Below are 24891 nucleotides of genomic sequence, written 5' to 3' on the forward strand. Positions count from 1 at the left end.
GACTTGAAGTATAGGAACTCTTCTCTATCTAGAGGGTTACACTTACAGATACTGTAATGAAAGAGCACCAATGCAGTTTATTTTAATGCTTCCAATTTCTGAGAACAGCTTCTTAATGCTACATCAGAAGTAAATTCATCAATACTGAATTTGGAAAGCATAATCAAGAAAGACCCACAATTTTATTGGGACTACACAACTTTGCACAGTGCTAGGCACTAAGATTCTAAAAAAACGAACAACTGAAACATGCATGAAGTTCTTCAACTTCAGGGCATCCATGAACCTCCCCAAACTGGACACACATTGTGTAGTGTAGTGTGTACATTTTTTTCTGGGAAGAGGTCCTCTAACTTGAATTAACTTCTAAAGGGGCCCAAAGAGGCTAACAGTACAAGGTAGAATTCTAATCTGGTTCTCTAGATTTTTAAGAATAATGGGAGCTGTAGACCGCAGGAAATTCACTTTTGCACATCTGAGAGTCAATTTTAATGGAAAGAGGGTAGACAACAAACAAGAGTTAATCTGCAAGGGCTGGGCAGAAAAAGCAAATCCAGAGGGTTGTTTTCTGAGTTTAGGAACACGTTCTGGTTTATAGAGAGGAAATGGAGACGTATGTGCTACTACCAGCGGGAAGCAAGGAGACTCCAAAGGGATTCTTCAAGTCCTCAAAAAAGCCAACCGTCAGTATAAATAAAGCAGTATCAAGAATTTACAATGCAATTTACCTCAAGTCCAATTTTCAGTTTCTGCATATTATCAACTTTTTATTGATGAATATCACAAACTTCAATCAATGCTTTTAAAATATTATTCTGCATGCATTTAACAAATCTGACAAAAGAACAAGTATCCAGTTTACTTGCATTGTAACTATGACATTTTAACTAAACAATCAGTTAACATATATTTAAAACCATTAGGTACAGGTAACAATGAAAAACTTCAATGCTTTAATCTGATGGCATCCTACCACTATGCACATGTTCATGTAACACTACTAGTAATTACCCTGAAGCACAGGCAAATGTAGATGGAGGACTCTCCCTAAAAAGCAAGTTTAAGGGATTAAATATCATCATCATCATCGCTACTGAGAATAAAGCTGCTGCCAGTGGATAGGGGCCCTTCTTCAACACTCCCAAAACAACCCAAAGTGCCCCTCTCATCAGAATCATCAAACAACTTCTCATTGGAATCTTCCTCCTCATCAAACAACTTCTCACTGGAATCATCATCTTCGAACAACTTTTCATCAGCATCTTCAACTTCCTTTCCATCTGCATCTTCATCTTCCTTTTCGTCTGACTCTTCAAACAGCTTTTCATCTGCATCACCTTCTTCCTCCTTTTTACCAGCAGCTTCAAGCCCCTTTTCATCTGCATATTCTTCATCTTCTTTCTCATCGGACTCATCATCAAAGACTTTTTCATATGTATCCTCCTCTTCTTCCTTTTCATCTGAATCTTCGTCAAACTCTCTCTCAGAGCCTTCCTCATCTAACACTTTTTCAGAGCCGTCATCTTCAAATTCGGAGTTTTCGGAGTCATTTTCCTCTAACTCTTTGTCAAGAACATTTTCATGAAGCTCTTTTTCAGAGCCTTCCTCATCCAAATCTTTCTCGAGACCATTTTCTTCAAATTCTCTTTCGGAGCCATCTTCAGACTGTTTTTCAGAGCAGTCTTCGTCAGACTCTTTCTCTGAGTCATCTTCTTCGGACTCTTTTGTGGGGCCAGCCTCCTCTTCGGACTCCTTGTTGGGGTCATCTTCAGATTCCTTTGCGAGGCCATTCTCTTCACAATCATTTTTGAGTGCCTTCTTTTTAGACTCTTTTTTAGGACTACCCTCTTCAGATCCTCTTATGAGATTGCCTTCTTCAGACTCTTTTTGGGGGCAACCACCTTCAAACCCTCTTTTGGGGCAGCCCTCTTCAGATTCTTTTGCAGGGAAGCCTTCTTCGGCCTCTTTTTCGGGGCTACTTTCTTTAGCATTGTTTTCAAAAGCACCTTCTTCAAATTCTCCCCCATCTTCTGTCTTTTCAAACTTCTTCTCATCTATAGGTTCTTCAAACGCCATTCCAGTTGCAGTTTCTTGAGCATTCATTTTAGATGTGCTGGGGTGCTCTGAAAATGCCTTGCTCTAGAAGGCCCGGCCCTTTCGGAAGCAGAGACAGAATCTGAACGCCTAAGGCCTCTGTTGGCCTCGGGAGCATTGAGGAAAGCCTCCCATCCTCTCAGCCTTTCCTCCCTTTCTCTTGAGGTTTCCTCCACCTGTGGATAAATGGAGACTGCCATTAAAATAAGTTTTAGGCAAAAGGTTACTTTTCTGAACATACCTAATATTGATGAAACAACCTTAATTTTATAAAGCATCTCTTCTTAGGAAAGCAATTCCCTGTCTTCAGTTTTCAAAACTTTACATCTTGATTTACTAGAGTTGACCGTAAATAAGATCACTTGAATAAAGGCCAAATATCACAATACTGCAGAAATGTCTCATCTCTTAAAAAGTTAATATTTGAGCTCTGTCCATACTTTACAGCACACAAAGGAAGAGTAACATTTGGTTGAATGTGTTCTTTTCTTATCACTATTCTGAACAAGCCTCAAACTTTCAGACTTATAAACTGAAAAACTCAAATAGTTCTCTATCTTCTGAATGCAAAATATTATTTAAAAGAAGCATTGTAAATAATAAAGAGGAAGAGTAAAAAATTAAAACATATAAATAAATAAAAAGAAAAGAAGCATTGTTACATTAAATAGGTTAAACCAAACCCAAAATTTAGATCTGAAGGATCAGTATTTGTTGGTAATGAAACAATGTGTGTGTCCTTGACAAGTTGCAGAATTTACCTGATAATCTGTAGTCCCATCCCATGCCTGGGCAGTGATTTGACGGCCACCAAACCATCTTCCATCCAGAGTCTGAATACAATAATCAGCTTCCTCTGGATCCCGAAAGGACACAGAGGCCACACCATCTGGGTGCCTCTAGAAAGACAAGAAAGAAAAAACAGGAATGAACGGTAAGATTAAAAATAAAACACATACATTTCACAAAGTAGGTAAGTAGTAGTGTTCTCTCTGATACTCTGAAGTAAAAGACTTTATGTATGAAGTCTTTCTTTCCTTTTATCCCAGCCAGTCACATGCAGTCATCTGCTTCTTTACCTTAATCTTACCTAGCAAGAATCAAGCACAATGTCCTTGGAAATGTTTCTGCTAACATCCCTGTCTAATGAGAAGCAGGACAGTATAATTGTTAAGAGTGTAAACTCTGAAGTCATATTGCCCTGGGATTAAATACTGGCTCTGTCAGTTACCAGATGAACAACCTTGGGCCAGGTGCTCAATTTCTAACGTGTTAGCTTCCCCATCTGTAAAATGGGTATAATAGTGCTAACCTGCCTCAAAGGGTTTTGAGAATTAAGTGAGATAACATGTAAAGTAGTTTGTAATACACAAGCAATAAATGGTGACTCTTAATTCCTGGGTGTCAATTTTGGAAGTAAAAAGAGGGTGAGAAGAGGAAACACACAGGAGAATATTTTCCCTGATTGTTCCAAATATGGAGGATGAGAACAATTCACAAAGAGGAGAAAATGTGACTAATAGGGAACCAGAGATCTCAAACATTTTTCTTGTACCTTCTTTCACCTGATCATGTACTCTAGGGTAATGATGACAGGAAAATAAGCAAGGCTTATCAAATCCATCAAATCCTTGGCTTGTAATCCATGTTCATCTCATTATTGCTAATAGATGATTATCACAAGATAGTGGACTACTCTATAAAAACATTAATCTAAAATCCAGGGGTATACTAACATCTGGGAAGAACTTATAAGGTGGAGGAATGACTGCTTCAGGATCCGTATGTCCAAGCTATGAACTTACATCAAAGAGAAGGAGCTTCCTAATTTGTCCAAACTTCGAACACTCTACTCGAAGGTCTTCTCTGATCTCATTCAGCACCAACGGATCATCCTGAAAAATACGCATGATGAAAATGGGTGTGCTCCCTTCTTTAACTATAAATCCTGAGAATCCAATTTCTTGTTCTGATAAATCAACAGACACAAAAAAGTTTCGCTTAAGGTGAGCTGTGTTTTTCAGTCTATAAAATTTTTTAAAACTCAAAATCAAATAAAATTAGACTACTCAATCCACTGCTACTCCTATAGGTTTGCCCTGCTTTAAACAAAGGAAATGGACAAGTATGGCAGGCAGCAGAAGGGGCCTACAGTGGCAGAGCAGGAGAAGAAGGCGGAAGTCCTGTGGCACATATTCAGTCAGACTGCTAATTCCTATGTTCTGCATGGGCATCAACATCACGCTGATGAGAGCCCTTTGCTTTGTGTTTTGGATACATTCCTATTTACAGAAATGTTGTAATGGAGAGAGAGAGTAATATATCCCTTTTATTGACTAAGTGTCCTAAGATTGATTTTTGTGCTTCCAAGATGCTATTTTAACTCACAGAGTAAACATTATAAGGATTACTGTTTGTCTTGCCTCCCACCACACTGTAACAGAACGATACAAATAAGGAGCTGTTATGAAGCATGCAATAAAATATATTCTTAGCTGTTGCTTTCTTGCAACTATGACCCTATTAAGAACATTCAAGTACTGCTGTTTCTAGTAGCCTAGAGTTCAGGTGGAAATCTCCCTACAACAACAAAATGATTTAAGATTCCCTCTGGGAATTACCAACTCTCTCTCTCTCTCAAAGCACCAATGCACAAAAAGGGCTCAGGAAAAGCTACATTATCAGCTTGAATTTCAACTACATACAAATATAAATGAAAATATCCTATCTATAAATTTCTATTGAAGGTGACTTATACTTTCTAGGAAACATTTAAGTGCATCTATCTATCTTACACGCTTTCATTTTCTCATCAGCTAGAGGAACTATAGAGAATTGTGGCTTTCCTCCCATAAGGTTCTTCAAAAGCAAAATAAGCTGGCAGGGAGTTACTGAAATCTGATTTAAAATAAAAAATATAAAATCGTACTCATTTGCATAAATCTGAGGCTTCTAAAGCTACAGTTGGCAGAACTCTGGATTTCCCCACTTATAAATCCCAGTTTTGGAGAAGCAGCCAATTTGCTTTATACAAAATTATCAGACCTGAGAAGAATAGGAGTAGAGACTAAAAGTTATGGCTTTTGATGTGTGTGTGTCTGTGTGTGTGTGTGTGTGTGTGTGTGTGTGTGTGTGTGTCTGTGTGTGGTTAGCTCCTATTAGAGTGAGTGCTTTCAGAAGGCAGGAACCTTGTTTTATTGAGTTTCAGATACCTCACAAAAAATAGCACAGACTTTTGTACAAAGCCAATATTCAAGAAAATCTTTTTAAGAATTTGATAAACTGTTTCTAATACCTCTCTTTTATTCACCAAGGAAAATCAGGATTATATTTAAAAAAAACTGTTTCAACATGTTTAACAACTTTTAAATTGAAGTGTGATTCCGTGGTGGGGGTAGGCATCACCTTTATTTCTATACCAATGTCTCACTGCTTTGCTTTCTTTCTTTTTTTTTATTTTGAAGACAGAGTCTTACTCTGTCGCCCAGGCTGGAGGGCAGTGGCGCGATCTTGGCTCACTGCAGCTTCTGCCTCCTGGATTCAAGTGATCCTCGTGCCTCAGCCTCCCGAGTAGCTGGGATTACAGGTGCGTGCTACCACGCCTGGCTAATGCATCTGAGTTTTGACTCTTCATTTCTTGGTATTCAAATTTGCCAGGCAATGCATTTTAAAATAAGGATCTGAATTAAATACTGAGGACCCTCTGAAGTTACATTAAAAATGTTAGCTAGCCTTCAATATTTACCCTGATATCAGATAGTATTCTTAGGTATGTTGCTTCTAACTGTTTGGAATCAAAATATACCCCTCCACCCAAAATCTGACTCCTTTCAGATACCTCAGGATAAACTGACAATTCAGTTTTGTTTTCCAGTAAAAGCTCAACGCTGCTGTGTGTTCTTTAGGCTCATATGGAGTCTTCAGTCAAATCAAACACCCCCCCAAAACATGCAACAAAAGCAGGTTTTCCTGTTGGACACTTCTGTCAAAAGTTATATAATGTCTATACCAGTGTTGTCCAATAGAAGGTTCTGTGATCATGAAAATGTTGTATATCTGCATTATCCAACATGGTAGCTACTAGCTACATGTGCCTAGTACAAGTGATGAACTGAATTTTATTTCATTTTAATTAATTTACATTTAACCACACAAGGCTACCATATCTGACAGCACAGGTCTACACTGAGGTTCAGGTGCTCAGAGACAGTGAACAAAAGCAAGATTATTTGTCACTCTTCTTGCTGACACGCTTTCAGCAAGCTAGTTGGACCATGTGAGACCAGGAAGGTGGGCAAACAAGGATAGCATCACCAAGCATTTCTTTGTGAACTAATTCCACCACTGCCAAAACAATGTCCTACCATCCTTTGTGGCATAAGCATCTAAAAAGAAAATTTGCCTTCATTTGCAAAGATGCTGAAGAGAAAATGTTTCATCCACCAGATGAATGAAAAGACTCTGGCTTGTAAATAACAAGGGTTTCATTTAATAATTCTTTCAATTCTTCATCACATAAATATTAAGGGCCAACTGTGTGCCAGGCACAATTCTGTGTACTGAAAATATAGCAGCAAACAAGGTAGACAAAATACTGGGTGTCATGGAGCTCACATTCTAGTAGACGAGTCAAAATTACTTCAGATAATAATAAATGCTATGAAGGCAACAAAATAGGGTAGTATAAAGGCTCTGTAACTCGAAAGTAATGTTTATACTAAACCAAGAGGATTAAAAAAAAATCAGGAATTTGCAAGCATGAAACTTCTATCTTTAAGAATATTCACTGGACGGAATATATAGGGGTCAAGGTAGAGTAAATGTGGTCTTGGGGAAAGAATATTTGTTAAGCTAGGTAAAGCTAAGTCCGCCCGGGGTGATCCTTAGACTCAAATAAGGTATTTCAATGAGCAAGGCAGGAGGCAGAAACAAGAATAGATAAAATTACACAACAGATTTCTACTTGCAGAGGTTCCAGATATTTTGAATTAGGTTTGCATTTACATTCACACTCGAGTGGCAGGAGTATGAAATGTGTGAATCAAAGACCTCAAGTCACAGAAATAAATATGTCACCTAATAAACAAATCACTTTTTATTATGCTTTATGTTCTAGCGTACATGTGCACAAAGTGCAGGTTTGTTACATATGTATACATGCGCCATGCTGCTGTGCTGCACCCATTAACTCGTCAGTTACATTAGGTATACCTCCTAATGTTATCCCTCCCCCTTCTCCGACCCCACAACAGGCCCCGGTGTGTGATGTTCCCCTTCCTGTGTCCAAGTGTTCTCATTGTTCAATTCCCACCGATGAGTGAGAACATGCGGTGTTTGATTTTCTGTTCAACAAATCACTTATTTAGCAGGGGGATAAAATGTAATAAACAATAGGAAATCCCGGAGTTGTATTTAGCAGACTATTGTGATCAATCTATGCATTTATTTTATATGCTGCTTTAATGACTATGATCTGGTTTTGTTTTGTTCTGTTTTTAGTTCTTTTTTTGAGATGGAGTCTCGCTCTGTTGCCCAGGCTGGAGTGCAGTGGCGCGATCTTACCGTAACCTCCGCCTACCAGGTTCAAGCGATTCTCCTGAATCAGCCTTCTGAGTAGCTGGGATTACAGGCATGCGCCACCATGCCCAGCTAATAGTTTTGTAATTCTATGTGTTTATTTTAAAGTTATTGCTGGCAAAAACAGTATTTCAAAATGCAACTGTTGTGCATGTGTTTTTAAACCATATTTCATTATCACTGCAACTGTAAAACTGTAAACTGTTATATTTCAAAATTCTTCCAGATTTCTGGTCCGAAGAGACATCAATCAATCAATCTCATAAATAAACCACACGTGTCTTTCCAATGACCTCAAAAGATGCCCAAACTCCATAGGTACACAGTAATCACAACACTATTCATTGAGATAGAGCTGAACTGTCCACTGTGGGGCCCTCGCTAAGGGGGCTACAATTATATTATCATTTTGACTGTTTAAATGCACAAAAGGGTCAGGAATGGGCACTGATGACAACTAGACCATTTGTAAACCTGGAAGTTTACATTATGAACATTTTTCTCTGTATAACCTGCTATCTGTATAATCTGCTTTCTGTATAACTTGCTACCACTAATTTCAGAACCAGGAGAGAATAAAGAGTTGTTTCTCCACTAACAATAAAATCAGTCTACCCCAGTAGACAGAGATAAGAATAGAGGCAGAATGTAACACAAGGTACTTTGATGACAACATTCCTTAGAACTCCTTGTTCTTTGCTCCTTCTTTATTCACTTTTTTGAGGGGAGGAAGGACAGTTCCATTCACTTTATTTTTTTAAAATCATTTTAAAAAGTTGATATATAACAGATGTACTTATTCACTTTTACTTGCTGTTCTTAGACTTTTCCACGGACATTAAGCATTGTAACTTTTAGTACCAAGCTGAAGTTTGCATTTACAATTGTGAAGCTGGTACTCCCCACCAAAATCAGCCCATACTTGTTGGCCTGCACTCAAAATCCACAAGCAGTTCCCATAAATCTTTTAATGATGATATGTTTCAATGGTTTCTCATACCAAGTAGCTGCTGTTTGGGGCGCAGTATGGTTATTAAACAGTCTTATCTGAGATATACTTTAAAACAATACTGGGCTAAACAAAGGGAAGGGAAATCAAAAGACTTAGGTAGCTTCTTGGCTCCATCTTCCTTTACTACTCACTGCACAAATGCGTAGGAGGTGACATAACAAAGATGGGGCAAGGCAAGCTCCAGGCTCTCTGAGAGAAAGAAAGCCTATCAGCATTTATATCAATAAGCACACCACTTCCTACCTCAAAATCCATAGGATGAAACATATTCTTGATGATGACAACTCGCTCATGGCGCATCCGGGATGGTCCGGCTCGCCTCTCAGGTCTCCAATCCAACTGCCTGAGGCAATGAAGCAGTAACAACAAACTGTAAATTTTGCTTCAGACTTGGAGAGAGAAAACAATGAGTTGTTCACATAGTACTTTATTGAATATTTAATAATTACTGGATTTTACAACAAACTGTATTTCAGTCACAGTTCCAGTCCGAAAACTTTCTGAAATAAAAATAATGCGCAGGGGGCCATGTGCGGTGGCTCACACCTATAATCCCAGCACTTTGGGAGGCTGAGGTGGGTGGATCACTTGAGGTCAGGAGTTCAAGACCAGCCTGGCCAACATGGTGAAACCCCGTCTCTACTAAAAATACAAAAATTAGCCAGGCGTGGTGGTGCACGTCTGTAATCCCAGCTGCTGGGAAGACTGGGGCATGAGTATAGCTTGAACCCCAGAGGTGTAGGTTGCAGTGAGCCAACATTGCACCACTGCACTCCAGCCTGTGTGACAGAGCAAGACTCTTGCCTCAAATAAATAAAATACAATAAAATACAATAAAATAAAATAAAAGGCAGAGGCAAAATGGCCCCAGTATCTGAAATCCCCAGATTTAATGTTTTTCAGGGCAACTGTTGTCTGATTATACAAACATTCCAATGAGACCCTTGAAAAATCTCTAATTCCTAGTATTTATGAGTTCAGAAGGATACACTTTGAGGCTAAAATATACTTTTAAATTGTATTGGTTTTTAGGTACTTTATCATTATAAAAAACAAACTGCACTCAAATATGTAAAACTACTCACTCTGTTACAAACATAAATTTTACTGATACTGTTTAAAAAATATGTGGTTAGCAATTTTACCTACTCTTGTAAAAACGATGAGACATCACAACTAAATGCTTTTACGATATTTAATTAGTTTAAGCATGGTGTTAGAAGTGTCACTAGAATTTACTCTGATAAAAGTATCATTTTGACTAATTTCTTAAAACTAGTATATTGCAAAGTATATTAAACAAACAGAATAATAACAGAAACTTGATGACATTAAGTATATACTACATACAACTACAGTAAATACAATTATAAAATCTTGTCATTTCTAATTCCTATAACAAACCTGTACATAAAAATTTAGCCCCTGGTACAAGTGATTTCCATCCACACAGAAGGTAAACTAATGGTTCTGGTACATAAGCCTAACTATCTTATTTAATTTGATGTTCAACGTTTTCCAAACAGATGGCTTCTCTTAGCTCATTGAAGCCCTTATTATATTACAAATAAACACCCTGGAAAATTAAAATTCCCACTACTGCTAAATTATCCTATTGTATAGATTGCTAGAAGTACCAGATGATCTAATGAAATTATTTTAAAATAATATGTAGGCACATTTGACAGAACAAAACTAGATGGCTATTACCAAAAATATACTCTAGAATATATAGAACTTTTCAAAAGGGAAAAAAATTACAAACTTTTGTTGCATAGACAGCTTCTTCTTATAGTCTTTGCACTTCTTCTTCTTCTTTGAGGCATCATATTCTCCCTTCAGTTGAAACTTTGCCACCTCAACATGTAATTTGTAGCCTCTAATTTCATCTTCATCCAAAAGTTTTAATGCAAGTTCCACAGATTCTCTCTTTATAAAGGTAAGATAAAATATAGTCAGTTATACAACGAAATAAAAGTTCAGGAGTTTTTTAGATAAATGATGATTATACATAAAATAATTTAAATTCTTACATTTATATAGTACTAATATATATATGAGATCTTTTTCTCTCTTTGAGATAAAGAACTCTAGAATCTGAACCAGGAAACCTGCATCTGAGACACAGCTGTCCCTAACCGGCTGTGTGAACTTGGGTAAATTATTCAAGCTTCCTGAGCCCCAGTATCATCATATGTAAAATGGAAATAGTGAATACCTTCATCACAAGGTTCTTGACAAAATTAAATGAAATAATGCATGGAAAGGATAAGGACTAGCATATGGCAGGTGTTCAGTAAATTATGTTATTATTGGATAATTTTGTCTCTTGAGGCCGCAATTTCTTATCTGCAGAATGAAGGGGGCAAATCTGCATGACTTCTAAGGTGTATTTCTTTTAAAATCCTGTAATACTCTTACTTAAAAGACTAGATGACTCAAGGAACTGGCAACACCATAGCCAGCCTTTAATTTTTTGGTTCATCCATTAAATTTTAAGTCTGCAATACACTGAGAAGTAGAAGACAATTATTTGATGACTTATACTTTATATTAAATACATGTATGGATTCCGGGTCTTACAGAAAGGACAGTTATCAGCCCTATACAAACAGAGTCAAAGATCAGAGGACCTATAGAAAACAAAAATGGGTAACTGAACTCAGCTGCTCACATAAATATGGCTCCTGGAATAATTCACTATATTTTCCTGGAACTCAATTGACTGTTTTGACAATCTTGTACTTCTATGGGTCTCAAAACTCTATTTTTTTCCTTTAAAAAATTTAAAAAATCTAACAGAACTCCCTAAGAACCTGTTAGCAGATTTTTGAATAATCCTTAAAGAACTTATAAAACTCTCAAATCTCCTTACATTTGAACATTACAAAACTACCATCCTAAAATGGTCATGCTCATGTCCCATTACCATCACGTTTAAGATTCAGGTCAAAAACCTATTTCCCAAAAAGCTGTCACCTTAATCCTACCCTCTTCTGATCCCACTGGAATGCTGTATACTCACAACACACCTGTGGTGTTTGTACTTCTGCTTTACCATTTTGATTTTACTCTGTAATTATTTTTAGGTTTGACTTATGTACATGTCATCATTTGTTCTGTACCCTGTGATAATGTATAACACATGCTCCTAAGGTGGCAGGTGTTCCAGGAATGACGGCTGCCTTTGGCACTGAGGTTTCTTTGTGTCATTTATGGTACTACGACTACATGCAGTTCTGCAAATTTCTCTTCATACCACTCTCTCTTTTCTCACATTCAAAAAAATATTTTAAAGGAGTAAGAATAAGCTATCGTCTCCTTCACGGTCTAATAAAAGGGTCAGAAAAGTCCTTTTGTTAAAGGGCCAGTTCGTAAATATTTTAGGCTTTGTAGGCCACAAGGTCTGTGCTGCAATCACTCAACCCTATCAATGAAACATAAAGGCAACCATAGACAAATGCATAAATGAATTAGTGTGGCTGTGTTCCATAAAGCTGTGTTTACCAAAACAGAGCCGGAGTTTGCTGAACCCTGGTGTAATTCACTCCAATGGACAACTAAAATGTCACTGGCTTTTTTTTCTTCTTGAATTTTTAAAATGTAGTCTGAATTGACTGTACACATCAATAAAGAAATCTTTCCAGTGAGAATTTTTCAAGACAAAAGAAGCACTCCAGTCACATACTTATGTAACACTTTAACCTGTTAATACATTTTCTTAAAACAAATAAATAATCTTACCAATGTGATNAATTATAATTGATAATGAAAGTGAATTACTTAGCATTCTATCAATTAGAAATCTATAACTTAGGTGAATGCAGTGTTTATTTTCTAAATGTATGTAAGAGTTTTACATTTACAGAACTGAAGACATTTCACATTTTTGTGTGTTCAAATATACATTAAAATTATGCTTTGTTAAGGGCCTCACTGAATGGGAAGGGACACACTGCTGTAAGTTACATTAATGAGGCCCAAAGGTTGGTATGCAGAGTTACACACTAAATTTCTTGGTTCTGTAATAAACACACATATTCCTTACTAATATAAATGGCTGAACAAAAAATGACACAATGATAAAAAATGGACTCTGGAGACACTGAAAGCTAAAAATCACTTCATGAAAAATCTCAAAATTAAGTATTTCCTACCTTAAACTTGTTTAAAAAGTTATACATACCAGACACGTATACATTTGTATTTCTGTCTTCTTCAACATGAAACCATCCTAGAAATCAAAATTAATTAAATAAATAAAACACTTGCAAGAAAAGATAAGAGTCATATTATGGAATCTTGACAAAGCAGCAGTTTCTTGAAACTTCCAGGACCTTTCTCTTACTCTTAAAAGACCAAGATAAACTAACTCAAATCACTACCCAGCTTTCAAAGGATTTAAATCTTTTGACAAATAATTAGTTTTAGAGCCCTATCTGGAAAAAAGATGGCCAGTTTATCTTGATTCTTTATAACTCTGACACTACCTTTAAGAAAAAAACTCACGTTATTCCTTCAAAGCTATTATAATTCTCGGAAAAGCAACTGTACATATGGACACCCATATTTTTAATTTTTACACTTAAAATTTGTAAGCTAGAACCACTTACCTGACTCAGCCTTTCTTTTTTCTCCCTTCTTTCTGGGATCAGTGGGTTCTGGGGCTTTTTCTCGTGGAGGTTCCTCTGCAGTTCTAGCATGGACATCTTCAACATTTGCGGTAGAACTAGATGCGCCATCATTAGAGAAGCCATAATTGGCCTGATATGTAGCAATGAAATCTTCAGTGATCTAAACAAGCAATTCAACAGACCCAGACAGAGAAATTCAAAATTATTTCCACCCATAAGAAGTTTAAATTGTGTTTTTACAGCATGGTTACACAACTTAAAACAGAAGTGTTTCTGTGGATAATAGTTGTAGTTATTAAAGTATAAATGCAATAGTCATCTTATATAGAAAATCGTGCATGCGGTGATAAAAAATAAGACACAAGTACTTAGATGATCAATGCAAACGTCTGAGATATGATTTAAAGCATTTTAAGTGATGCTGGCACCTTTTCTAGTTGTTTCATTTATAAATTACTACCTCTCTACAGTTTACTTGACTAAGGCTACAAATACATACAACAAAGGAAGTACCAGATAATAAAACAATAAAAACCAACAGTCAATGAATAATCTGACCACAGAATCCACTTTTCTCTTACTGTACAGATGCACAAATATACATGTACAATAAGTACTTAAATATCTGTATGCAGAGAGCACACAGAACAGAACTCTGACTTGGTATATAAAGAATGGAGTTAACAACTGTAAAACTAAATGCTCATTTTAACTTTATCACAAATTAAGACGTTATCTTTTACTAACAGAACAAATTAAAGACAAATCCAACTCATATTTATCTTCCTCCCCTTTGGGGGAAAAGCGTTATTGCAAAATGAAAGAATATAGTTATACCATCACACCAATCAACATTAGGCACGCATGGAATGGGGAAAATGTAAAACTCAAAGTTTGAAGAGGTATGAGCTTCAATAACATAAAAAAATAAAGTCACACATTAATCCATTATCACACCTTTGTTAAAAGTATTCAGAATGCTGAAGAAACCAAATCTGCACTCAAAACTAGTACTACCAATACAGAAGTGAAATCGTAAATTTTAACAATCTGGAGGCATTGGAATATATATACAAATACAGAATGGGAAAGAAAAGTTGCAAAAGAATTTTTAAAACAGCCGTCCAGTCGCACAATGGAGACAGGTTTTGTATCATTGGCTTGCAAGTCAATTTGTGTGCTACTAGTGTGCCCTTTCCTGCTCGAGAGCCAGATTAAAAGGGCACTTTTACCACAAAGTTTACAGAACCAAGTTTAACATTACTTATTTTACTTCGAAGCTGAAATAAAAATACTTAGCAATTTCCAAGTACTCCAAACAAATATACACAGATATTTCCCATCTGTATTCTGTGCGTCTCCAGTCTTATTCCTGTGGTTATATGGTTCAAACATATATGCTTAGGGACAAAATTTACTAGGAAAGTAAAGCAAGGTGCAAAGAAAGTTCAATTAGTAAAGATATGTAAACAGCTACTTTAAAAAAGAAATCAAGAAACTGCATTTTGCACATAGTACATAAGCTAAACATCTGAGTTCCTAGGACAAGCGGGGTTGGCTACCAGAAATGGACAGCTACTAAATTTGCTCTTGGTGTTTTCCTCTTCGCAATAAAAGCAGTCATCAATGTAATTACCAACTGTGACCTTCACAGACAAGATTAATAAAGCATAGAAAAGACTTAAAAATTGCATTTAAGACACCACCCTAAAGATTTACGTTCCTTTACACATCGGTGCCCCAACAAACACAACAAAAAGAAGCGTCGCTATCCAAGGGGGCTAGGACCAAGGATCTCAGCAAAGCAAACGTAAGAGGAGTGCTCCGCGAGGCTGGCCAGGCGACCCGCTCTGCAGTGGCGCCCGTGGCACTCTCCTACCTTGGGGAACCAAGCCTTCTTGTCCAGGTCCCACTCGTAGGGGGTGTCCGTCGGCTGCTGCCCGAGAGAATCGGTTTCTCCGCCGGCATCGGTCTGGGTGTCACCATCCTTGCCGTCTCCGTACAATTCTTGCATTCGCAACTGCTCATCAAACTCATCGTTCCCATCCAAGTTGCTGCCGCTCATGTTTCCTACCCAGCTCAGGAGAAGGGTTCAGAAGAACTAAGAGGCCGAAATGACGCTGGAGCTGAGCAGAAAAAGGCAGGTCAACCGCGCTCTGCTCGCGCCCCGCCGCCCCCCGGCCCGCCTCCCCGCGGCGCCCCAGCAGTCCCCGGGAAATCGGGGCCGCTCGGCTGCCGTGCCGCCACGCCCCCTGCTCTGCCCGCCCACCCGCGGCGCGCCGCGCTGATGTGGGACTCGGCCGCGCCCGCCGCCCACCTGGCTGCTCCGCCGGCCTCGGCACCGCCCGCTAGGTCCAGGGGCGCTGCGGGAGCGCGCCAGGCGCGCGCCGCCGCCGCGCCGCCGCCGCCGCCGCCCGGGTCTGAGGCGAGCTGCGGCTCCCTGCGGCCAACGTCAGGAATATTACTTGTAAACTAAGCCCTGCTCAGGCCGACGCAGCCGCCATTATCGGGGCGTCGCGACGTCGCGGGTCGCGCCGACACGCCCACTATGGCGTCAAAAGGCGCCGACGCCGGCACGCGGCGCGAGACCCGGGGAGGCGGGGCGCCGGAGGGGGGGAGCGCTGCTGCCGCGCGTCGAAGCCCACCGGGGTCAGCCTTGGGGCGGGGCGAGGGCCACTGGGATCCCCTGGCGCCTCAAGGGCCTTGAGGTCCACGAGGTTCCCGGCGAATCGGCCGGCCCGCGAGGGAGACGGAAGGAAGGCGTGGGAATATTCCCTCGCGGAGGTGGCCGGGCGGGTGTCGCGAGGACGCCATCTTGGGGGAGTGGGTGGGGCGGGCAGGACAAATATCTCTGGCTTGAAGAAAACGACGCGCCTCCTTCGCCCAAAGGCCCCTCCCCTGCGCAGGAACCGCGTCTTTTACTTGTTTCTTTCCGACTCCCTGGGATAGACACCGGATATTGTTCATCTTGGTGGCCTAAGCTCCTGGTACCGGCTCTGGGGTCTAATGCGGAATGAGCGAATGAATGAACGAATGAGGGGTAGAAGGGCCAATTTTTTTTTCTGGCGTCAGCCTTCTCCTTTATCGGTCTCATACCTTCCTCTGGCTGGAGTTTGACTCCATGGGAAGTATGGGAGGGGCAGCAGTTGCCTGCCTCTTGTACTGCAGGATTCAGTGGCGCTGGAGCTTCGAACTTGAAACTTAAACATAAATGTAAACATCCCAATGTAAACACCAGCTTTACTGGCCGGCAAACTCCGCTTCTTTGTCATTCTTTTAGAAAGACACAGCATTCTTTTGTTCTAAACAGAACTTTGTTTTCAGGAATTACACTCATTGCTGAAAATGAAAAGGTCCATATTTTAAAGTTGGGCAAGTATTTATCCAGCCCCTACTAAGTGCAGGGTTCTGCACCGAGGCTCTGGCGACCCAGGAGTCGACAAGACAGGCACAACTCAGGGGAGACAGGATGGTTGGCAAATGACAGATATGAGATGCTGGAGGTCAGCAGTTCTCAAACTTTTTGGTCCCAGGTCCTCTTTACACTAAAACATTGAAGACCCCAAAAAAGTTTGTTTGTGGATTATACTTACCAGTATTTCTGCACAAAAATTAAAGCGGCCGTTAAAAAATATTAATTCATTTAAAATAATGAGGAACTCATTAGTGTAACCATAAATATCACAACCCAGGCTTGAGGGTGGGGAAATCCTTCCCAGAAGAAATTATTTCACTATTCCAGTGACCTTCACTTCTAAACATAGCAGTTGAGTACTACTTCTAGAAAATCCTGGCTCCCCACGTACCCGCTGTGTGAATCTATGGTTTCAACGATAACAATAGTTTTAATAGTTTGGGTTAGTTTTTTAAAATAATATTTCTTTTCATGAAGTTCGCGTTCTGGTAGGAACTCGGAGAACTGAATTTGTGTACATTTTATGATACAGGTAATGTGAGTTTTATTAGGCTTAAACTTTGCTAAATATTTTTTCCTGGATCCAAAAATAGCATACAGCTGTTTTCAGCAATGTGTTATTGAGCTCACGTTTCATTCCCGAGTTCACAGCATAGGTGACAATATGTGACACCATCCTACTGCACATGTCATTGAGTGCCGCTTTACTACAACCGTCTTTTGAGCAGGTGACTGAAAGGGTTTCTTATGCTTATGCCCCATGTCACCCAACCATCCTGGCCCAAAGGCTGCCCAGGGCCTGTGTGGTGACCTGGCAGAGTAGCTCTGCGTTCTAGGCTGGATTTGACTGACTGAGCCAGTAAGAGCCTCTCCCAGGAAGTTTTGAGTATAGAACATAAAGAGATGTAGTCAGAGTAGCAAAGAAGCAAGGAGATACACCCAGGGAAGGTAAAAGGCAGAACAGAGGCCTGCTATGGAGAAGTTCCCCACGGAGGAGCAGCTGAAGCAGCGAAGGAGAGTCACTGGGTCACCATACTAGTTAGGTAGTAGAGTTGAGAAGTAAACACATTGTACTTGCAGTGGCATTCTGTTTGGTCGTGAGATCTGACAGTTCTAATTGCACCATGCTGTGGTCTCTATGAGGCCTGGTTCCTATTTTTTCTCATTTCCCTGTGTATTCATAGAATAACTCCCTAGTGACTGAGGTAATCTGAAAGCATCTTTGTCTCTGTGACCTGTCTTTTTCAAGTTTTTTTTTTTCTTGCAAGTTATAGAAACACTTGAGGTAACAAAAAAAGGGGGGTGGGTGGGTTATAAAGATAGGCGTGGCTACTGAAACTCCGGGACTGCAATGTAGATGGGCCACATAAAGGGATGCTGGACCTAGGAAGAATCTACATAGCTGACTTCTCTTTGAATATGTGCTTCATCCTTCCCTCTGACCTTTTTTTTTTTTTTTTTTTGAGANTAATTTTTGTATTTTTAGTAAAGACAGGGTTTTACCATGTTGGCCAGGCTGGTCTCGAACTCCTGACCTCAGTCAATCCACCCGCCTCGGCCTCCCAAAATGCTGGGATTACAGGCATGAGCCATCACGCCCGGCCAAAACAACCTTTAAGAGATGAAAAATCCAGGCAGAGCACCAGTTGCTTTGTCTCTAAATGTCCTAATAAAACCACTTTTACTGTTTGACGGTCTGTTTTAATGCCATGTTTTTTTTTTAAAGGGCTGTTTAGGATTTTCTCTCTAGAAATGGTTAAAGGGAACCTAACCTTCCTTATTCCAAAACAAAACAATACAGAACATCACTGCTCAAGCTCCTGACACAAAAGAACTTTTAAGAATGAAAATCATTATTTGCAGATGAAGAAATGCCATCGGTGACTTCGGGGATGACGGGCATGTAGATGATGTTTACATCAATTGAAAGAAGTACACATTTAAGGCAATCACCTCAGTACCAGCCAGATAAGCTACTTTTACAGAAAACATAACCATGTATTTTATATGTATGTGTTCGTGGAGGGGCACTGTCTGGGAGCAGGAGGCTAGCAGTTGGAGTGTAGTTAGTAATTGAAGCTGCTAAGAAATATTCTCTGAAATTATCAAATGCAATGCATAATGTCTCAGCTAGAAACCGTGTAGTGAGGTGTTCATAAATATAACCATATTAGAAAGTAGTCTGGGGAGCAAAATGAAAAGAGCAAAGTATTTGGCTAGCTAGTGAACAGGGGAACAACAAAGGTTGTTCTTTATACTTAGTAGGGGCAACCAGTTCTTCAGAGAAAGTGAAGTGGATGAATTGAATCAATTACCTGCTTAATTTCATGAAGGGTGGAAGACAGATGTGGTTTAAGTCCCCAAACCACACCTATCCCCACCCTTTATAAGTTATCGCCACAGCTCGAATCACTCAGCTAAATAACTGCCTTTAATGGGAATGGGGTGCGGGGAGTGTTTGCATAAACCCAAGTTCCTAAGCTTTCAGATATATACACTTTAGTAATTTCATACACTGGGCAGGTTCTTTAAGATTGTCTCTACAGAAAAGGGCTCCTTAAAGGGTTCACATCTTGTTCTCAGCAAACTGATGATAAAATCTCCCTCGGAATCCTGTGTATCATTTACCAAGGAGCAAACCATGTCTCACTATTCACACCACAGCCGATCTCCACGCAGCACTGTTTTGTAAGTTCTGTAATGCTTGCATGTGATTTCTGAGATTATCTGAATTTCCAAATCTCACTCATGCTTTCAGCAGGCTGCAGCCACTGGAATACTTTTCTTCTCCCTCTTCCTTCTGATCAGGAGCGGTCAGGAGAGAGTAGTTGTGTTGGAGTAATACTGGAGCAGTGGGGTCTTAGATCTCTAGAATTCCAGGGTCCCAGAATATCAGAGATGGAAGTGACCCTAGACATGACAAAATCAAATACTCTCATTTTGCAGAGGCAGAAATGAGGTCCAGAGTAGGGAAAGTATCTCACCCAAAGTCTCACAAGTTCTCAACAGAACTGATGAAACACAGATTCTCTTTGGCTTCTGAAAGGTTAAAATCAGTGACAAGAGATGAAAACACTCAGTTCCTGACAATGAGCCATATTTGCTCATTTGGCATTGTAGGCTTAGGTTTTCTGCGTGTTCTATTAACCAAAGAACAAGAGATTTCCAGGCTAACCAGTGATTCATGATAGATAATTTAAATGCATTTGCTTTTATATTTCTTTTACAACCTTATAATTCACTAGCAAAAGATAACCATGTCTTGTTAATCATTTTAGGTAGGCACTTGGCCTATGCAAAATGATGAAATCCTTTTTTGTTTTAGTACTTAAGCAGTCAATATTATCATCCAAGATTTTCAAAACAACTACCTGGTTCTAGATTAAGGAATTACAATACAATCCTAACGCAGCTTTTAACTCAAAAAAGTATTAGAAGTTGGATGAGTAAGTTACCAATTTTCTGAAGTTGTGTTTTCTGGTTCACAGCTCAATTTAGTTGGTATTGTGAAAATGTTTTTTTAAATCTCTAAGGAGTTGGGTGTCTAAGGGTGCTGAAGCACCTCTACCTCTCAGGTGGTGGGGAGAGGGGTTAGAAAGCAGCTGCTAGAGAGAAGCTGCCAATTTGGTTCTAAGATTCTCGGCCACCGGCAAGCAGGACAGCGGTTCTCAAATTTTGGTTTCCCCAGAATCATCAGGAAGGCGTATCAAAACACAGATTGCTGGGTCTCCCCTCCAGAGCTTCTGATTTGGTAGGTCTGGAGTGGGACCTGAGTATGTGCATTTTGAACAAGGTCCCAGGTGATGAGGATGCTGCTGGTTGGGACCATACTCTGAGAACCACTTAGGATAGAAATAATTCAGTTCTTCCAAGAGGATCATGGGGTTTCTTTTCCTGATACTGAGGTGCAACAGATATTTCTGTGGGTCGTCATTAAAGAAAAAAGTATTCTCTGCTGTGATAGATATGTCAAAAACCTTCCTGGAGCTGGCTGTCCTCCCTATGTATCTCAATCCCTGGTAAGCCAGATTCACTGAACTCTTGGGCACCTATGCCCAAATCATCCGGGGAACTTGGGGTGATCTCTCTAATGGGAGAAATATGAAGTGCATAAACTTTTTGCCTCTTACTCAATTTCAAAATCTGTTTGTATATTTAAGAACTGAAAATTGAATGACCAGAACTCTCAATCTTTAAGTCTCTAATGACCACAGTTTCTACTTTTATACTTTTGCACTAGGAAGTCGGATGGATTTCTTTGTTATACATTAATTGGGTTAGATCAATTATAGAATAATATAATTCGACATGTGGGTGTGTTTGGAGCTATGTAATAATTATTTCTGTTGTCACAGAGTTCTCTTTCATTACTTCTGGTCCTAAAACCTGATTGGNTCAGCTCACTGCAAGCTCCGCCTCCTGGGTTCACGGAATAAGGCAAGTTCTTAATAGTATTTGTGAATGATAACTTAGCCCAGTTATTAATCCATGGCAGTTGTAAGTGTTGAAACTACGTTAAATCAGTAAGTGTTGACCCAGTAAGGCAAGCAGTGTGCCCCAGATCCTTACTCAGTGCTTTGTACTCGCTGACTCCAAAACATTTTCATTTCAACTGCACAGATTCAGCCACAATGGAATTGAGTTGAATGGAAAAGGGCAGCCATTCTGTGAAGGTTTATTTTTAAGAAAATAGCATAAGAGATGCTTTATCTCTTTTGTGATCCCCTTTTCACATACAAAGTATCTCTAGATTTACACCACACAGTAAACACAAACACAATTTTATGCAAATCACAGTATATGAGGAATTAGAAGCATCACAGATGTGATTACACAACAAATGAGATTTTTAAGTTTCATCTTGTTTGTTACATCTTCCTTCCCATTCGACTTCCCTTACTATTCACTGGCATATATAAACTTGTCTTTCTGCACTTAGTGGGGCTTCATTTTATTTAGAAAGCCTGATGACATTACTCTTTGTACTTTGAAGAAAGTAATGATTTGTCTTTTACTTACTCATAGGGATCCTTCACTCCTAAGATTTCAACACACTTTTGAAACAACAAAAATCTGGACATCATACACCTACCCACAATTTAGAGTTGGATACACAGGCTGGGAGGAGAAACAGCTTTTTTCATTGAAAAGCTAAACTCTGTCCTCTGCCTGCTTCACACTACACCCAGTGAACGAGGTCACACTAATTTCAGACATCTGTATGTTCCCAGTGCCCGGGACCCTTCCCATCACAGCCAGGGTGGTAAGAGAGGTGTCAGCAACAGGAGGCTCAGGCCGCTCTGCCTTGCAACAGAACAACTGAGCTTTAAAATGCTTCTGGAAGGTTTTGCTCAGCCAGTAGAGAGCAAAGGGGTTTACGCAAGAATTGCTGAAAGCCAGAACCCGAGAGAAAATGGTGAAAATGAAATGCATGGCAGAGGGGTCTACATAGGTTTGAGAAGTGAATGAATGGTAGAGGTACAGGAGGTGATTTGGCAACCAGCAGAGGGCAAACAGTGCCACCAACACCAATACCGTTCTGGCAATTCTCTTCCGGGATTCAATCTATAGGGGGAAGAAACATAACAAAACAAAACAAAACAAAACAAAACAAAAAAAAAAATCATTTAGCAGTAAGAGATTTAAAAAAGTTTTTCTATAAATTTACATAGAAATTTACAGTTAATTACAGCTGATTTCCCTTTGAACATGCATTTGTATGCTAACTGCCTGGGATGTGCAGGAAGTCAGCCTGTGACTATATAACACAGCAAGTCAATTGGCATGGTAACCTCTGATCCTGGACTCATTAATTCAGATACACCTTCCCCCCTAATTTCAAGATACTCTAGGATATCTGCAGTTAACTCAAAGAATGCCATGGAATTCTCCAAAATTTAATGTAATTGAAAACAGAGAGATGCTATACAAAACTGCTTTCACTGCATCAGCAGAAGCTGGCTAGGTCAGAATATTCTTTTGAGGTCTACGAAAGTTGCCAAGCTTGTATCTAAAATTGTTTTTACTCTATAGGAATTCTAACCATATAGTCAAAGAAATAAACCCAAAATATGCTGTCCTTTGTATGCGAATATAATCCTACCTACATCTATTATAAGAGAAATGAGCCAAGTTAGGTGAATATATAGCCCGTGGTCACAAATAAAGCAAAGGTAACTGGTTCACATGGGCATTAAATATGCAACTTCAGTCTCATGAGCACCATTGTTAAACTAACTGAATGGACTAGCTCTAAAAAAGGCACAGTTTTCTGTGTACTGATCAAGGGGTAAATGGAATCATCTCTCCCCCTTCCCCAGAAGTTAGAAAATATTTTAATTAAATGGAACTATGTTTTGGCAACATTCCTTTTATTCTGCCCATATTTATGAGAGGGGGGCACACCTGGCTCTTGCAGTGCTCTTAATCAAACTTCTGTGAGTCACCGTGTTCTTGTGCTACTTGCATTCCACTCTTTCCCCTCCCTCCTCCCCACCTCAGTTTGCTCATCTGTGTGTAAGTGGTTTGCATTGAATAGTGTTATGGATTCTTGCCAGTTCTATATGCTATGTGTTTTTGTTCTGTTACACTTTCTAAAACAAAAGATGCTTTTCTTCATAGTATCATCTTATGCAGTGTTCCCCACTATTCCATAGGGTAAAAAATTTTGACTACTTGTCCCTTCTCTAATAGTAATAGTCCTCCCATTTATTGAAATACTTACTCAGCACCTAAGCATTTCATCTATATCATCTAGTAATCATCTTCATTTTACAGATGAGGAAACCAAGGCTCAGAAAGGTTAGGTAACTTGCTCAAGATTGCTCAGCTATTATGTGATAGAGCTGGGATTCAAACTGGAGCCTATGCTCACAACAAAAATACTACACTGCAATTGCATTTATGCACAGGAAGATACATAGTTACTCACTGTGCAAAAGTAGGAACTTCACTTCTAAGTTCAAACTAGATTTGCATGAGTACTGATTAATACATACCTGCTTACGGGCATGGCTTTGTTCCTCAGTAGGTATGTTCAGGGTGCTTTTATAAAGGGTCCTAGCAATCAAAGAATAATAGACAGAGATAATAGAGAGTGGAATAATGTAGAACACTAAGAAGCACAGCAGAGAATGTATTTCTTGCAAGAGCTTCTTAGAGACAGGATAAGAGGTACACGATTCAAATGTCATATTTTTGTTGGGATGTCGAAAAGTATACACATTTGAAAATATAGCCTCAGGTAGAGCAAATATCATAGACACGATCCAGACACAGCCAGCTTTTATACAAGTCTTCAGGATGGCATTGGAGGGCTGTCGCTCAAGCGGCTTCACAATTGCCTTGTATCTAGAAACACATAATCAGAGGCAAGGTCCAAATAAATGTCAAAGTTACCAAATTTTAGGGTGAGAAGTGACCTTAGTGGTCATCCAGTTCTACCCTGCATGCATATGTATATAACAAAGTCAACATTAACTAACTAGAATTGGCTATGGTTTTAAATGCACATAATACATCCCAATATTTTTATTTATGCTAATCACCTTTTCCATTATTCACTCCTATGAGATATTCCAGATTTGCAATTTTATAATTTTATGTATAGACTATTTAGGACAAATAAACATTTATCAGCATGATTTCATGTGTGATTCACCACCTGGGTATTACCTTAAGTGTTCTAAAAGACTTCCTTTTGTATCAGTGACTGATGTTAAACTGAAATAATTTTCCTTTCTTCATGAGTGAACAGTTATCAACCTTCCTAGAGAAGAATTCCAAGGGTTTATATGGTAAAGAGGAGAGGATTAATTTCTTCCCTGTTTATAAGTGTTAATTCGTTGCCCAAGCTGATCAGTGGACAGATTTAGGGCGAGGCAAAGTTGCAATCAGAAGTCCTGTGCTGTTACAGAGATGCCTCCTCATTCAAACAAATCCACCTTAAAATCTATAGTCATTAAGCCAGTCTGCCCTCAAATAGAATATAAGACCAGTCAAAGCAAAAATCTTAAAAAGACACAGGGAAAGGTTTTCCTCCTCTCAGATTCTAGAATCTGAAGAAGCTATTCCTTCGGGTACTGCCAAACATCGATTACTTACAGGCTTCTTTTAGGCTTTTTAAAGCATCACTTTTAACATTTGGAGCCTCAAATTTT

General features: G+C 39.3%; 2 protein-coding genes across 2 annotated transcripts in view; both read right to left on the reverse strand.

The window, feature by feature from the left end:
- Positions 1 to 739: 739 nt before the first annotated feature.
- On the reverse strand, positions 740 to 15576 carry HTATSF1 (HIV-1 Tat specific factor 1). Its single transcript, XM_017859805.1, is given in 9 exon segments — positions 740 to 2126; positions 2129 to 2270; positions 2856 to 2993; positions 3900 to 3989; positions 8927 to 9026; positions 10449 to 10618; positions 12841 to 12917; positions 13297 to 13477; positions 15197 to 15576. Coding segments are annotated over 9 exon segments (2142 nt in total). The 5' UTR covers positions 15383 to 15576; the 3' UTR covers positions 740 to 1068.
- Positions 15577 to 21819: 6243 nt separating this feature from the next.
- Positions 21820 to 24891, reverse strand: part of BRS3 (bombesin receptor subtype 3) — a 15787-nt gene continuing 12715 nt past the window's right edge. Inside the window, exons 3-4 of the mRNA XM_017859806.1 lie at positions 23731 to 24082; positions 21820 to 22297 (exon numbers count right to left, since the gene is read on the reverse strand). Coding sequence (XP_017715295.1) covers positions 21884 to 22297; positions 23731 to 24082 — 766 coding nt within the window. The 3' untranslated portion in view covers positions 21820 to 21883. The remainder of the gene's footprint in view (positions 22298 to 23730; positions 24083 to 24891) is intronic.

Source organism: Rhinopithecus bieti, unplaced genomic scaffold (assembly GCF_001698545.2).
Source record: "Rhinopithecus bieti isolate Rb0 unplaced genomic scaffold, ASM169854v2 scaffold_52066, whole genome shotgun sequence".
In the NCBI taxonomy this organism is placed as follows: domain Eukaryota; kingdom Metazoa; phylum Chordata; class Mammalia; order Primates; family Cercopithecidae; genus Rhinopithecus; species Rhinopithecus bieti.